At 49.8% G+C, this 14,143-nt stretch overlaps 1 protein-coding gene across 1 annotated transcript in view; it reads left to right on the top strand.

Annotated features, from left to right (window-relative positions):
* LOC125940881 (uncharacterized) overlaps window positions 1-8,760 on the top strand; it is a 98,973-nt gene extending 90,213 nt beyond the window's left edge. The window contains exon 13 of the mRNA XM_049657531.1: window positions 8,517-8,760. Within this exon, the coding sequence (XP_049513488.1) occupies window positions 8,517-8,568 (52 nt within the window). The 3' untranslated portion in view covers window positions 8,569-8,760. The remainder of the gene's footprint in view (window positions 1-8,516) is intronic.
* The last annotated feature ends 5,383 nt before the right edge of the window (window positions 8,761-14,143 follow it).

Below are 14,143 nucleotides of genomic sequence, written 5' to 3'. Positions count from 1 at the left end.
CATTCCAGAATCTGAAGCAGTCCCTGGCCAATGATGCCGTGGTGAACCTGCCTGACCTCAACCAGCCCTTTGTGGTGGAAACAGCTGCCAGTGGTATCGGAATAGCTGCTGTGCTACTCCAGGCAAGCCCCTAGGAACTCAGACCCGTGTCATTTATAAGCAGGGTCCTCACCGAGGCAGAATAAAAGTACACTGTTCAGGAATGGGAGTGTCTGGCAGTGGTCTGGGTAGTCGATAAATTCAGGCCGTACCTCCAATTCACGGAATTCGAAATCCATTGAGACCATTCTTCTCTCTCATGGATGTTTCAGACCAAACAAGCATTACCAAGAGTCAAGCGGTGGGTACTTAGGCTGCAAGGCCTTAACTGCAAGATCAAACACAGGAGGGGACTTGCCAACATTCCAGCAGATGCCCTTAGCAGAGCCCCCTTGAACTGTCCAGACAACCCAAGCCAGACTCTACCCGAAACTCTGTTCCCGATTACCGTCCAAAAGCCTGAACAACACATTACATTCGAGACATTTGCCCCCCTGTCTGTGCCAGACGATGTGACTCTCCTCAACTATATAGAATGCCTGATTGAGGAGCAAGGTCGTGATCCACTGTTCGCCAAGCTCAAAAGCGTCATGCAAGGTACAACGCTCCCAGAGAATGACCCACAATCACGCCTAATTAAGGACTTGGCTGCTTCAACAGAACTGGAGTCTACTAGGTTGCTCGTTCAGCACAGAGGGAACCAAAAGGTGCCTTGGCTACCAGAGCGCTTGCGGACTCTGGTGCTGAAATTGGCTAATGACCACCCCACGAGTGCACATGTGGGTTTTTTCAAGACATTGCAGCGTGTTTCTTCTCGTTTCGTATGGCTGGGTATACGAGCAGATGTATCTAAATATGTCAGATGCTGTAAAGTTTGCCAGCGCTCCAAGGCAAATCGACAAAAGTCGGCAGGCCTTATGAGCAGGCAGTGGGCCACTGCACCGATGGAGGAACTTAGTTTAGATGTCATTGGACCGTTACCACTCACACCACGGCGCCACCAGTATCTGCTGGTGGTGGTTGACAAGTCCACAAAGTTCATTGAATTGTTCCCTCTAAGAGCTGCTACCAGCCCAAACATTGTTGACTGTATGCGGCAAGTCTTCTGTCGGCATGGAGTACCAGTAGCAATTTCCAGCGACAACGGGCGCCCATTTGTCAGTACGCTTTGGAAGGGCCTCCTGAAGCAATGGGGCATAAAAGACCGTCATACTGTGCCTTACCGCCCCACTCGACAGATGGTAGAACGCCATAACGGTACAGTTAAGGAATGCCTCCGGGCCTACTGCACAAACCACAGGGAGTGGAACTCTCACATCCCCGAAATTCTTTGCTCTCCGCACTGCAGAGAGTGTTGTGACAGGCTACATGCCTGCCTTCCTGTGTTATGGTCGAGAGCTGCGCACTCCATGGGAACCACCTGGCACCAAGGACAACGTTGAACCGCCTGCTGCGGCTTACCATGCCTTTTCCGAAGAAGTTCGCCAGTGCCTTGCCCAGGCCTTTGAATTTACTCATAGACAGCAAACTGTCGCTCAGGCGAAACAAAAGGCATATTACGACCGTCACAGGCGGCCAGTTAGCCTGAAACCAGGTGACCTTGTTCTCTTGGACAGCCATACTTTAAGTAATGCCGCAACAGGCGTTTCATCGAAGCTCGCACCAAGACGTTCATGTCCTTATAGATTACAAAGAATGTCGGTGCTAACGACTTCATGCTGACAGACCCAACGACAGGGCGCCGTCGCGGGATAGCCCATGCTGACCAGCTGACAGCGTATTATGAACCCCGACTGGACATGCCCGCGACGGGTTCCCGTTCGACGGGGGGGGGGGGGGAGACGTGTAAGGGCTGTGTGGCGAAGACAACCACCGCAAGGCCGAGAGATGGCGCCACCGGACAGAGCGACATCATCATCACCGATACGGAGCCGAGAGATGGCGCCACTGGATGGAGCGACATCGTGATCACGGGGACGGAGTAGTGGGGAGGCCGAGTGAGAGAATAAAGGGTTGTACTTGTTCGAGACGCGGTGTGCACGCTTCCTTGCTGACAAACTCTATATTATGTCGACCGGAGAGCGAGAATAATCTTTATTACAACATCGTGGAGACCAGTTGTGCTTTGAAGGTGGAGCCCTTAGCCCAGCCTAGCCCAGCTTAGCCCAGCCTTAGCCGGAGCCCCATTGGTAGCAGCCACCGCCTCGGCACGGTCGACCAGCCATTGCTGGCCAGTCGCCGTCGTGTCGGTCAGCCGCTCCTCCCAGGAGGTGAGGGTGGGGTTTGGAACAGCAGGGATGTTGGGAATGTCTTGGCAATGCCAGACCATATGCAGTAGGGTGGGGCGGTCACCGCAGAGCGGGCATTGAGCTGGACCACGGGAGGGTTAGAGGTTGGAATAGAAAAGGGGCGTCGGGAAAGTATTCGTCTGTAGTTGTCGCCAACAGACAGCCTGTCGGCGAGTAAGGGAAGGATGAGGTGAGGGGTAGTGTTGCCGAGTTAGGCGTATTTCAGCAAGTTGGCATGCGTACGAGAAAGGTTGCGGTCGGATGATGGCAGAGTGATCCCCAGCGGCTCGGTATGAGAGTTCTCGGGCCAGCGCATGAGCGCGCTCATTACCGGGGATCGCTGGGTGCCCAGGCACCCAGACCAACCGAAAAGTATGTGAGGTGGATGATAGGAAGGACTCGAGTATGGACGTGGTGGTAGGATGTAAAGTGTTGAAAAGAAAACGCCGACAAGCTGCCTGGGAGCCTGTGAGAATATGATTTGGGTAGAAGGAGGGAGAGAAGAGGTGGATAGGATTGCCCTAGCAATGGCACGTTTTTCCAGGAGGGAGACATCGGTTAATGTACGTTCTGACGCTGCGAATACGGTCATGAGATCAGACTCCACTACTATCGTGATTCCCCCGCGTTCATCCGCTGGGCTGGCGTCAGTGAAGAGAACACGAACAGCGCTGCAGCCCACGGGATATTCGCGCCGCAAGTAACGCGACCGATGATCCCGGCGGGCAGTATGGCGAGTAGGGTGCATATGGCGGGGAATAGGAGATACCGTGAGCTTGCACGCGCTGCTGGGGAAAGGCCCGTAGATGTAAGGACACTAGAGCTGGGTGGGTAACCAAGTGAACTAAGGAGATTCCGTCCCTCAGGTGTAGAACTCAAGCGCGTCAGCTGGGCGGCGTGATGGGCTTCTATAAGTTCCTCTAAAGTGTTAGTCACCCCAAGTCGCTCCAGGTTAAGGGTAGCCGTGTGCATAGGAAGGCCAAGTGCAAGTTTCTGCGCTTTCCGTAGTATAGGCAGACATGTGTGCGCGTTCAGTGCGAGTTAGGATGTGATAAGGTAGGTGCTATAGTAGGCGTGAGTGTATCAAGGCCTGTACAAGGTGTAAGGCATCAGCCACTTTGAAGCCATGTCGGCGGTTAGACACCCGCCGAATCATATGCATGATTTGGTTACATTGGGTGGTGAGTTAGCGAAGGGTATGTGTTGCTTTGGCGTTGGCTTGTAAAGTGAAACCAAGCACCTTTAGGAACGATTTACGTGGAACGGGTTTCGTATCTGATGTGATGTTAAGAGACAAGTCTTTCTGTCCGCGGGCGTGTTTTGTGACGAGGAGTAGCTCCGACTTGGCAGGGGAACATGTGAGACCTCCACGCCGGACGTATTGCTCGATGGTGGTAGCTGCTTCCTGCAACTGGGTTTCAATGTGTCCGAGGGAGCCTGTCATAACCCAGACAGTGATCTCGTCTGCGTAAAGAGCATGACGAACATCCGAGATCGGATCGTGGAGGGGAGGGAGACCTGTGATGGCAAGGTTGAATAGGAGTGCAGATAGCACAGAGCCTTGCGGAGTGCCGAGGTATGAGACAGGTTCAGTATAGGGAGCGGAAATCACCAATGATAAGGCTGGCAGATCGGTCACGAAGAAAGTTTCGGACAGTTATACACCTTCGCGCCGCAGCCAGTAGCTGCTAACGGTTCAAGAATCAAATCGTCGGAGAGGCTATAGAACGCCGCCTTGAGGACTGTGGCTAACACGCCGCGGCATTGTGCAGAACTTGGTAAGTATATGACATCGTTTTTCAGGCGGAGCATTATGTCCTGTGTAGATATGCCACCACGATAACCATAAAGGGTGTCGGGAAGCGCGTAGGTGTCAGAAAGAAATTTATGTAAGCGGAGCTGCACAATTTTCTCGAGCACATAGCCAAGGCACGAGGTGAGAGAAATCGGGCGCATGTTCTCTAAGGAGAGGGGTTTTCCTGGCTTGAGAATAAGAACTACTGTGGCCTCCTTCCACTCTTTTGGTAAGGTACCGGATTCCCATACCTCATTCAAGTAAGTCGCAAGTTTATTGTTGTCAGAATCAGAGAGGCTATAAAGTAACGAATACCGGATTCGGTAGGGACCAGGGGATGTGTTACGGCGAATGTCGGTGAGCACTGCGCGAAGTTCAGTGGCAGTTATAGGCGCGTTATAGATAAGCCAGTGTGTTGGTAGGACCCGTGTAGTCCGCGTAGTGTGGCGCGTGTGGTGGTGGGAGGTAACGCCGTCGTAACTGTGCAAGGCATTCGGTGTCTGGAGTGGTAGTTGCCTGGAGAAGTTTTTAATGCTTCCGGATTTCTCTGATTTTGCTTGGCCGGGCTCTATTTGATGGCGTAGCAGAGACCAGGTACGCGCAGTACTGAGATTGCGATGAAGTTTATCACAAAGTGATTGCCAGTTTTGACTGGTAATTAAGGCTCTCACAGTAACGAACAGCCTCAGCAGATGGCTGTGCGATGCGCAGCCTCAGCTGCCTGTTATGACGCTGGCGGCGCCATCGTTTGGTTAAGCTACGGCGCGCGTCCCTTAAGTGGACGAGGTGGGCATCTATGTCTGGTGCATCAGGCGTTGTGGTGAGGGTGCGCGTGTGAACATCTAGCCGGGTTTGCAGTGTCTGAACCCAATCGGTAAGCGTGTCGGTTGCGGAAGTGGTGCCGAGGCTGCGCGCAAGGCAGGCCAGTCGGTTAGTCGGACCTGGCGTGCCTCCCCCACAAAGTCTTTTCTATTAATTCGGGTAGCAATGATTGAGTGGTCACTACCTAAGTACTAGTCAAAGTTGTGCCAGGTGCAGGAATGACGACCATGATGAGGGGTAAGATCTGGGCATGTTTCCCGAGAAACGCTTGTGCCAAGACGAGTTGGTACCAATGGGTCAGTAAGTAGCGTGAGGTTGTGCTGCTGGATCAAAGTGTAGAGCTTGCGGCCTTTGGGTGTGTCATGAGGATTTCCCCAAGTGGTATGAGGGGAGTTGAAATCACCCGCGATAAGTGTAGCTCTACCTTTACATTGCGCTACTTCAAACGTTGTGTCGAAACGTGCATGGCGTACTTTGGGGCGTCTATAGGCATTAAGCAGGCGGAGAGGTTGTGTGTTGCGCGTGCGGGCGCTGCTGGGAAGAAGCTCACGCAGGTCATGTGGAATATCTTGGTTATCCAATGTAAAGTCGACCACCGCATGTACCCGCCTGACTAGCGTAGCCACGAGGTGGTCCCGATTGGGATCTTTATGTGCAGCGTATACTACATATCCAGATAGACTAGGAAGAGTGCGAGGTTCCTGGAGAAATATGACGTCTGGTGGAGGAATGTGTGTCTGAAGATACTGTATGAGGCTTCCACGCTTCTTTCTGAAGCTACGGCAGTTCCATTGCCACACCGTGAGTTCCCAACAGGCGCTTGGTGTGGCAGGTACCTGCGCGTTACATTTCGCCATCACTGCGACTTGAGCTAACTTGACGGGATAAAGTTGAGCTGCATCCCGCTAAAGGAAGGCGGCGAACCCGTTTCGGTCGGCGTGCTATGAGTTCGGCTACAGTGTCTGTCAATTTGGCAATGGCGACTTCTAGGCATGTAAGTCGATCCTCCGCAGAGGCCGGATGCACAGTCTGTTGTTCCAGTAATCTGGTGAGAGTGTCAAGGCGCTGCTTAAGCCGGGTGATGCGCGTCGCTAAGCTAGCCATAGGACCAGCGTCAGTAGGCTCTGGTATATTCATGGGGGCTGGCTGTGAAATCGGAGTTACAGGGGTGGGGTTAGGCAAAGATGATGATGTTGGGGGGTTAGTTGGAGTAGCTAGGTGTTGTGAATACGCAGGGATGAAAGAGGGGTGGTTGAAGTGGCCGACCAACGTACACGAGGTGGAGGCACTGTGGTCTCCGACAGGAGCCTCTGAGCCACAGTTCTCGCAGAATTGGCACTGGAAGGTCGAGGTCGCTACTTGCTGCGCAACTTGTGGCTTCTCTTAGTTCTGGATTTGGATCGTCGGCGAGATGAGTCAGGAGTCCTGCTCCTAGAGCGGCTGGGCGAACGACACTGAGGAGTGTTGGATCTGGAAGCGGCCACATCTAGTGTAAACGGTGGTGGTGGTGGGCGTGGTGCATGCTGGAGTCGGCTAGCTTGATAAGCAGCTTTGTTTGCTGCCTGTATACTTGGACAGGCTGGATCTGTAGCAGGGTGAGCGCCGTTGCAGTAGGCGCAGTTCGGGGCACATGGGTGAGGGGCATTGCGCACCGGCACAGCGACAGCGCAGATGGGGCAGCGAAGATGCTGTGGCGTCGGGCAAACGTCAGCCCTGTGGCCGAGTTTAAGGCAGATGGTGCATTGTTGCACACGGGGATAGTGTGGCTTACACCGGTATTGTGCCCTGTAATAGAGCACGGTGTATGATATTATATTGCCAAGAAAAGTTATCAGAGCTGTTTCCGCCTTTCCCATCATCCGGGCAGACAATATTGACGCGAGACAGAAGAAGAAGACCGGCACCGAAGCAGAGGTCAGCATTAGACCGGCACGGAGGAAGAGGAAGTAGAGGTTGCTCCTCGCCATCTTGGCTGGTTGCTGCTACGCCTGTGCTACTCGCCTATTTTGTAAATACTTGTAAATATACGTTTTCGCGCAACAATATCGTGAAACCCGGAGCGTCCAGGTTGGCCATTAATTCTGCTGAGGTCGTCTAGACTTCGATTGCGTGTACAACTCCACGGCAGGAATTGTCTGGGGGTGCCAGATAGATGGAGACTTAGTGGGAGGTGGCTTGAATGATGAGAGTAGTGAGCTGCGGCAGTTTTTGGGCTACAGAGTTCCGTGTGGACAAAAAGACAGCCAGGTTCTTTTGTTCCTGTATTTCGACTTGCGTTTCTTTGTATTCGTTGTCGGTGAGGAAAGCAGCAGCACTCACCGCAGACATGAGTTGGGCAGGTCGCAGGGTGGTCAGGACAAAGCCTCCTTGCGGTCGCAAGATGACCATGTGGCCATGAAGGCGGGAGGTGAAGCTATAGTGGCGACTGTAGGCTCGTCGAACGGCGTGTTCTTCCGCCGATTCACAAGCGTCCAACCTTCAGAATCAGGCTTAGACGCCATGGTGGCAAGCGTTGAAGAAAGTCACAATGCGTTGAACGTGGGAGCGATGAACGCTGAACAGACGCGGGGCCACCGGGGCTGCAGTGGCCTGGCGTCGGAGACGAATGCTGCGGCTTTTCGCCTCCAATGCTTCCTCGAGGTACCCAGGAAGGAAGATGCAAACTTGGCGAAAATGGCCAGGAATCAGTCGGAAAGCTAAGGTATTTGACATCCCCGTAGTCGAGGAGATGAGAGCAAGCGACTGGCGGTACTCACATTACAAAGAATGCAGAGGTCACGGTGTTAGGAGTGAAAACCGGCGGAGCGTGAGGAATATGCGTCCGGCACTCACAAACCCCGGCAGCGTTCTGCCATCGGCCATATCATGCTGAATACACCGGTTCTCGTCGAATTAAGGAACAAAATTAGGTACAGCCTAGGAAAACGTCGTGGCTTTTGTACCTTATCTAGTCCCCAAACAACATTATTCATATATTTTGCTTGCAGTTCCTTTCCTTAAACTTTGCGCTCCCGGTAAATTCAGGACATGTGTGCATTAGCGTGAGAGCGTTGCCCACTGGAATGTAGCGAGCGCTGCGTGTTAGACAAAGCAACTGAGCGTAAGGTTGATGGCGATTGTTCTTTGAGGACGGCATGAGGCCAAAGGGGTGTTTTTTATTTTTGAAAGAATTGAAATGAATTCTGAGGTATTACGTGCCAAAACCCCCATTTGACTAGGAGGCACACCATAGTGGGGGACTCTGGAATAATTTCGACCACCAGGTCATCTTTATAACGTGCCCCCAATACCCGGGACACAGGCGTTTTTGCATTTCGTCTCCATCGAAATGCAGGCCGCCGCGGCCGGCATTTGATTCCGCGAACACGTGCTTAGCAGCACAACACCATAGCCACGAAGCTACCGCAGCAGGTCCCGCAAAGGGTGTAAAGCTTCTCTTTAGTGTAATTGTATGTTCCCGTTGTATTGCCGTTTTCTTTGGTGATATACTTTTGCTCGCGCTGTTTATTTAAAGCGACGAGTAGCTGACCAGCAGCCCAGACATTGCTTAAAATAGTGTGGTTTCTGCGCAGCTCCACAGGGACGAGTGGCCGCGGTGACGTCGCCGACAACGACGACGCTTGACACTTGCGGTCTGCAGGAGGAAGGCACCGGCGTCCAGGCTTGGGCAGAGTTGGAACTCAGCAAGAGAATAGCGAGCAGGCATTATGCAGCAGTGTCACGTCCCGGCCTGCTGCCCAGCTGACTTTTGTAAATTCCACCAGAGTTCAGACGAGTTCTGATAAAACGCACGTTCCTGTTGCACTGTAGCCATTGAATATTTCCCACGTCTACGCTATCACCAATTACGACACAGCTATATGCGGAACGATAAATGAAGCTCTCAAAATCCGCAATTTGAAAGCAAGGAAGTGGTGCGTTGCGGACATACCTTCGTCTTTCTACTTTAGTTGCGTACACGATGGTTCGTACGGTTATAACATTTCCGCAAAATAAATTGTTTTCGCCGGAACCATATCGGATATTACAATGACAATAAATATGTCTACTATTATGACTGGGACACGCATGGAAAATCTTTAAGCGTGCGTGCTTATTGTATAAAGCATTTTTCTACAAATACGGGAGTCTAAAAGAAATCTCAGCAGTAGAATAATTTTTTGCTTGGAGTTGGTTCCTTGGAGGCCGAACAACCTGCACAGTTTAAACAAACTGAAGGTCGTTGTCGGCACTCAAAACTTGCGACGAACGCCATCTCAGTGGCATTGCTCGTTCCTGATTTCAGGAAGGTCACGTAGCACCGCCTTCTTAGCATGTTCTTGCGATCAAATCTAAAAATAAAACGCCAATAACAGAACTCAACGGAAACCTCGCATGACCCAGAACTAGAGTGTACTGTGCACATGGCGCTCATTGTCAAACACTCGGTGAAGGGTTTCTAGAGTTATCTTTGGGATGTGCTGGGCAATGGCTGTGTATAGCTGCTGCATTGTGTGGGGATTATTCTCGTTCACCGTTACTTTGAGTGCACACCACGGACGCTATCAGATGATCTGCAGGCCTTGGGACACCCTGTATATACATATATTATCATTTATGCGACCAAAGTAGCCCAAATGAAATTTTGTTGCAGTTCGCCTTCAAAAAACTTTTGGTGTTCAGAATTATTCGGGACTCTTCACTACTGTGTCTCTTATAACCTTAGCGTTGTTTCGTGATATTAAATGCTACGAATCAATAAAATCACCGCTGCGCGATAGCGTACTGGTTATTGCGTCGTGATCAGAACTGCACGTAGCCGCAGAAGTAAGAGTTGGAATTTTAGTGGCAGTGCGGCTAGTATTCTACTTTAATGCGCAACTTTCTTTTCCCATCACTCCATGGGTTCGCGTGGGTTGGTTGGTTGGTCGCTGATTGGTTCTCGTTGAGTACAAACGCATTCATTAAATAAAATTAAGAGCGACCGGCGATTGGTATCGCTTCACACAACCGCTCTCAGATTCTAGGCATAGCGCACCTGGCTTCTTCTAAAAGCGCGCATTTACATCACCGATGACGCACATTGGGCTTGCTGCGACCTCACCGTCGAATCCGTTAGTGAAATCACGAATGATGACACCGGTAAAAACAAGGTCGAAACCAAAACCCTTGAGCCGATGGACATTGAGTAAACATGTCAAACAATGGGCATGCGTATATTGAACATATTCTAAGAATGTGGCATTGTACATAATCAACTGTAACAGTGCAATGTAATCGAAACATTTCATCTTCACAAGCTGCGGTGTGTGTTTCGCTTCAGAAAATTACCACGGTTCGTAAGTGCCCTTGCGCTACTAAACAACACTGACTCGCATTACATACCGCTCAATTTCTGGGGTCGCTTCCAAATTTTCTATCCTAAATTATGCTTCACTAGTTTTTTAAGACGCTATATTTTCAGGCTGGCCATGACATTACGCACACAGAGTACGCATGTACCTGTCCGTCAAAACACTTAAAAGGAATAGCTACAACGATATGTTTCGAACGTCACAACATCGAGTAAGTAATTTCTGCGTGTAGAAATTCATTAGTTTCCAAGAACTAGAACCGCACAAGAAGTTTCAGTGCTTTCATATGTGTTCACATTAACGTGCTTGATTCGTTTAGAATCCGATGAGAACCTTATGGCTAGACCGGTATGGTGTAAGGATTCCTTTCGATCGATTCTATTATCATTCACCCTGCATGACCGGCTGATCTTGGTGATAACCTATAGGTGGGGCACTGCTTGGACCACTGACGAGTCGCGGAAATAAATAGCATTGGATTAGAATGGTTGCGTTACCAAAGCTCCGTATGCCAATGTTGATACAGATATATATGTAAAAATTGTAATGTGGCTGTACTTAGTTCGGAAAACAAAATCGGCCTTTTTGTGTGTTCCAATATTCATTTTCGTTGTTTGATCACGGATCTTCGATATGCTCTCAATGTCGGCCCTTCCACGTCACTACATCAGTAGCCTTCAGCTGGGATGTCTTTTCGTACACGTGATGGTAATACGTGAGTTGTGGGGCGTATTCTTTCTTCCACCTGTGTGTGTGTGTGTGTGCGTTTTTTTTTTAGTTTTTTCACTTGTGCAACACATACTTTCGTACGTTGAGGTCAACAGGCTTCTACACCGTACAGTCCAGCGCGATTTGAAGGTAATCGTGCGAGCGTCGACCAAGAACAAAAACAGCGCCATGGCCCAGAGTCCTCTTTCGAGGAGAGGGAGGTATCGCGCCAGCTTCCCTCACTCTCTTTGCTGTTCCTTAAGCTGCGGTCACTCCCGTCCGAGTAAGGCGCTTTCTCTTTCTTTCTCGCGTCTTTTTTTCTTCAGGGAACAGGCACTGGTGGTGTTGCACGCAACGTCTTCTTCGGTATTATCGGGAATTGGACACTTTTCTTATCGTCTGCGAAGAGGCAACGGTTCAAATTGACCAATCGTGTGCGGCTCGATGGAACGGAACGCCTCCGTTCCATTTTGTAACGCGTACAAGATCGCGCCCCAAGTCTACGCTTGATTGCAACGCATGGAAACCTTAAAATATAGAGAAACGGTGAGTTTGTCGTGGAGGTGATCGTTATAGCATGGAACAGCCAACGAGGGAGAGAATACGAAATCTTGATTTCCACTGTTCCGCAATGGGCCGCCAGGTCCCTGGGACACTAGGCCGGTTGACGCTCGCGCGATAGCCTTCCAATCGCGCTCGACTGTAAGTACATGCTACTTTTTCGTCAAGTCTCCAGAGAGCGGGAAATGCCTACCAACAATAAATGAACACAGCCCTCGAAAAAAATGTTTTCACCTTCGCCAAGAACGGAAGTACGAGTCCCGTCCGTTGAAACTAGGATTGTCAATTGTCCAGATTTTAACGGGACAGTCACGACTTTCGAGTAAAAGTCCCCAGTTCGAATTTTACACAGTCGGGATGGCCAAATGTGCCGACTTTGGTCGCCTTCAACGTACAAACACCGAATACACATTATAAGCACCAAGAACCGGAACAGGAACAGTTACCACGCAAAAAGAAGCATTTCCTGCGGTGATGTCAACCATAGAACTGCACAAGCGGTGCTAAGTAGCTACCGCGCCCACCTTTCAGGCCTTGCGCCAATAAAATCCATATATCATCATCATCAACCCTTCAGGCCATAACAATTCAGATTAACGGATTCACTCAGGTGCACAAAGTGCTGATGATAACATATCATAAGCTATTGACGGTTATAATTTCGACAAACGAACTTTCCCACGTGCCTTGTGTAGGCTGAAGGACCAGTCTTTTGCAGAAGATCCTGCGAACTTGGTCTCGCAGCTTTTTAGCCCAAGAAGCCACACAGGCTCTTCTAAGTTCATGAAGGCGAAAAACTTGAGTGCCCGACTATAAATACGCTGCTCCTTGCATAGTGCGTGTGAATGATCCATACTCACCTTTGTATATCTTTCACACTCCCATCTCCACGTGTAGGGTAGCAACTGCATTAATTGTAGCAACCTCCTTGCCTTTCATTCCTTTCCCTCTCTGTCTCTCTCTCTCTACTGGTAGCTGATGTACACTGTGACATGGTCGGACTAAAAATTTTGTGTTGCAACTACAGACATCCCCCTCCCCCCCCACCGCCCCCGTCTCTATTTCGGCCTCTCGAAAATTGGGAACCGTAGTTCGAACACTACCACAATCGCCTTTAGCACACTTCGTTTTGTCTGGTTCTCATTGACAAGAATGTTGGGCGCCGATTTCGCGTTCCCATGTAAAATATCACTGCCACCCAAGTGCAAATTAAATATTTTGCGATGCTTTCGTGAATTAGCAGGCTCTCGGTATCCTTCAGCCCTCGCTCTGTAATGCTTAAGGGATGTATTAGAGCAGTGGAATTTGTGCACTATCTTGTCAACCCAATCTCTCCATTGTTCATGCTCTCATTAGCTCACAGGTATGGTGGGTCACACGTGGTTAGATAGTTTAATTGTGGCCCCGACACCGCGGCCACGGAGTTTTTCTAGATACTGAATTTTGGCTAGCAAGAAGAGACTTCACGTTTCTATGAATAGAACGCGCTTCATTTGCCCTTCCAATTCGTCATAGAAGTTCCTGTTGGCAATGACTCGAACCACATGATGCGGAACGTATCTTCGTCCTTTGGTTGTATGCCATTCTGCAAGGATGCTTTCTTCATGTCAGCCCTAGCTGTGTTCCTGAACCGCAGCAATAGTTAAGGATCACTGGGTTGAGTTTAATGCCTTCATTGAGACAGTCATTATGAGTATATATTTGTGCAGATGATGAGGCTTCAAATACAATTACAAGTTTTGTTGTGACTTTATCCTCCTTTAAAGCTTCCCTGTGGAGCGTATAACAGCAGCTTTTCAACTGGCTTATTTAACTGGAAGTTCAGCATGATAATTCAGAATTTACTGGCATATGACTGATCCAGTACTTTCAGGACACAAGCTAGCATGCCTTTGCGTTGTTATTCCTCAAGAGATTCTTTTTTTTTCGTTCTTCCAAGGTTGCCCAACGCAGTACCAGACGTGTTTTGTCTTTGTCACCAAGCTGGACTCAAATGTATGCTGGTTGGTTTCGGCAATCTCTCCTTAGCTGGACACTTCAAAAACCTGTCCAAGAAGTTGCGAAGGAAATGGGGCACGTTTATGTCCTTATCTATTCCGACGTATGGTTCGCATGAATATGCTGACCATGAAGTTAGAGTTCACGCAGTTTTCCTTACTAGATCGTCCCTGAAATGTTCCTGGAATGATGGGTGTCGCTCGCAACCAGTCTTGAATACGCCCTTGTGTAAATGTTTGAGATCATGATAAGCCGCACTTGATCAGTACTGATCCAAAGTCTTATTCCCTACATTTCAGTCCTCGATTGAAAGTTCGTGAGGCCTGAGATTTATTTTGCAGACGGCTTGTAACTTCTGAACCAACGGAGGGTCGACGTCTGCTTATATATACTGACAGATGTGTTGTATAGATCGACTCCATCTAACGGGCACTGCAAGCTGTAGTACTGGCTCCGTAACATCATTCGGTACTTCCGCCACTTGGCATTGACAGCCTGACTGAAAGTGTTATTACGTTAATACCCAAAACAAATTCACCGATAATTGGCAGTTTTACGCTCTCGGTGACGTTCAGGCGAATAAATGTCCTTGGGCTTCC

Source organism: Dermacentor silvarum, chromosome 10 (assembly GCF_013339745.2).
Source record: "Dermacentor silvarum isolate Dsil-2018 chromosome 10, BIME_Dsil_1.4, whole genome shotgun sequence".
Classification (NCBI taxonomy): domain Eukaryota; kingdom Metazoa; phylum Arthropoda; class Arachnida; order Ixodida; family Ixodidae; genus Dermacentor; species Dermacentor silvarum.
The sequence above is the reverse complement of the archived record's forward strand: the minus strand, read 5'-3'. Positions and strand labels throughout refer to the sequence as shown.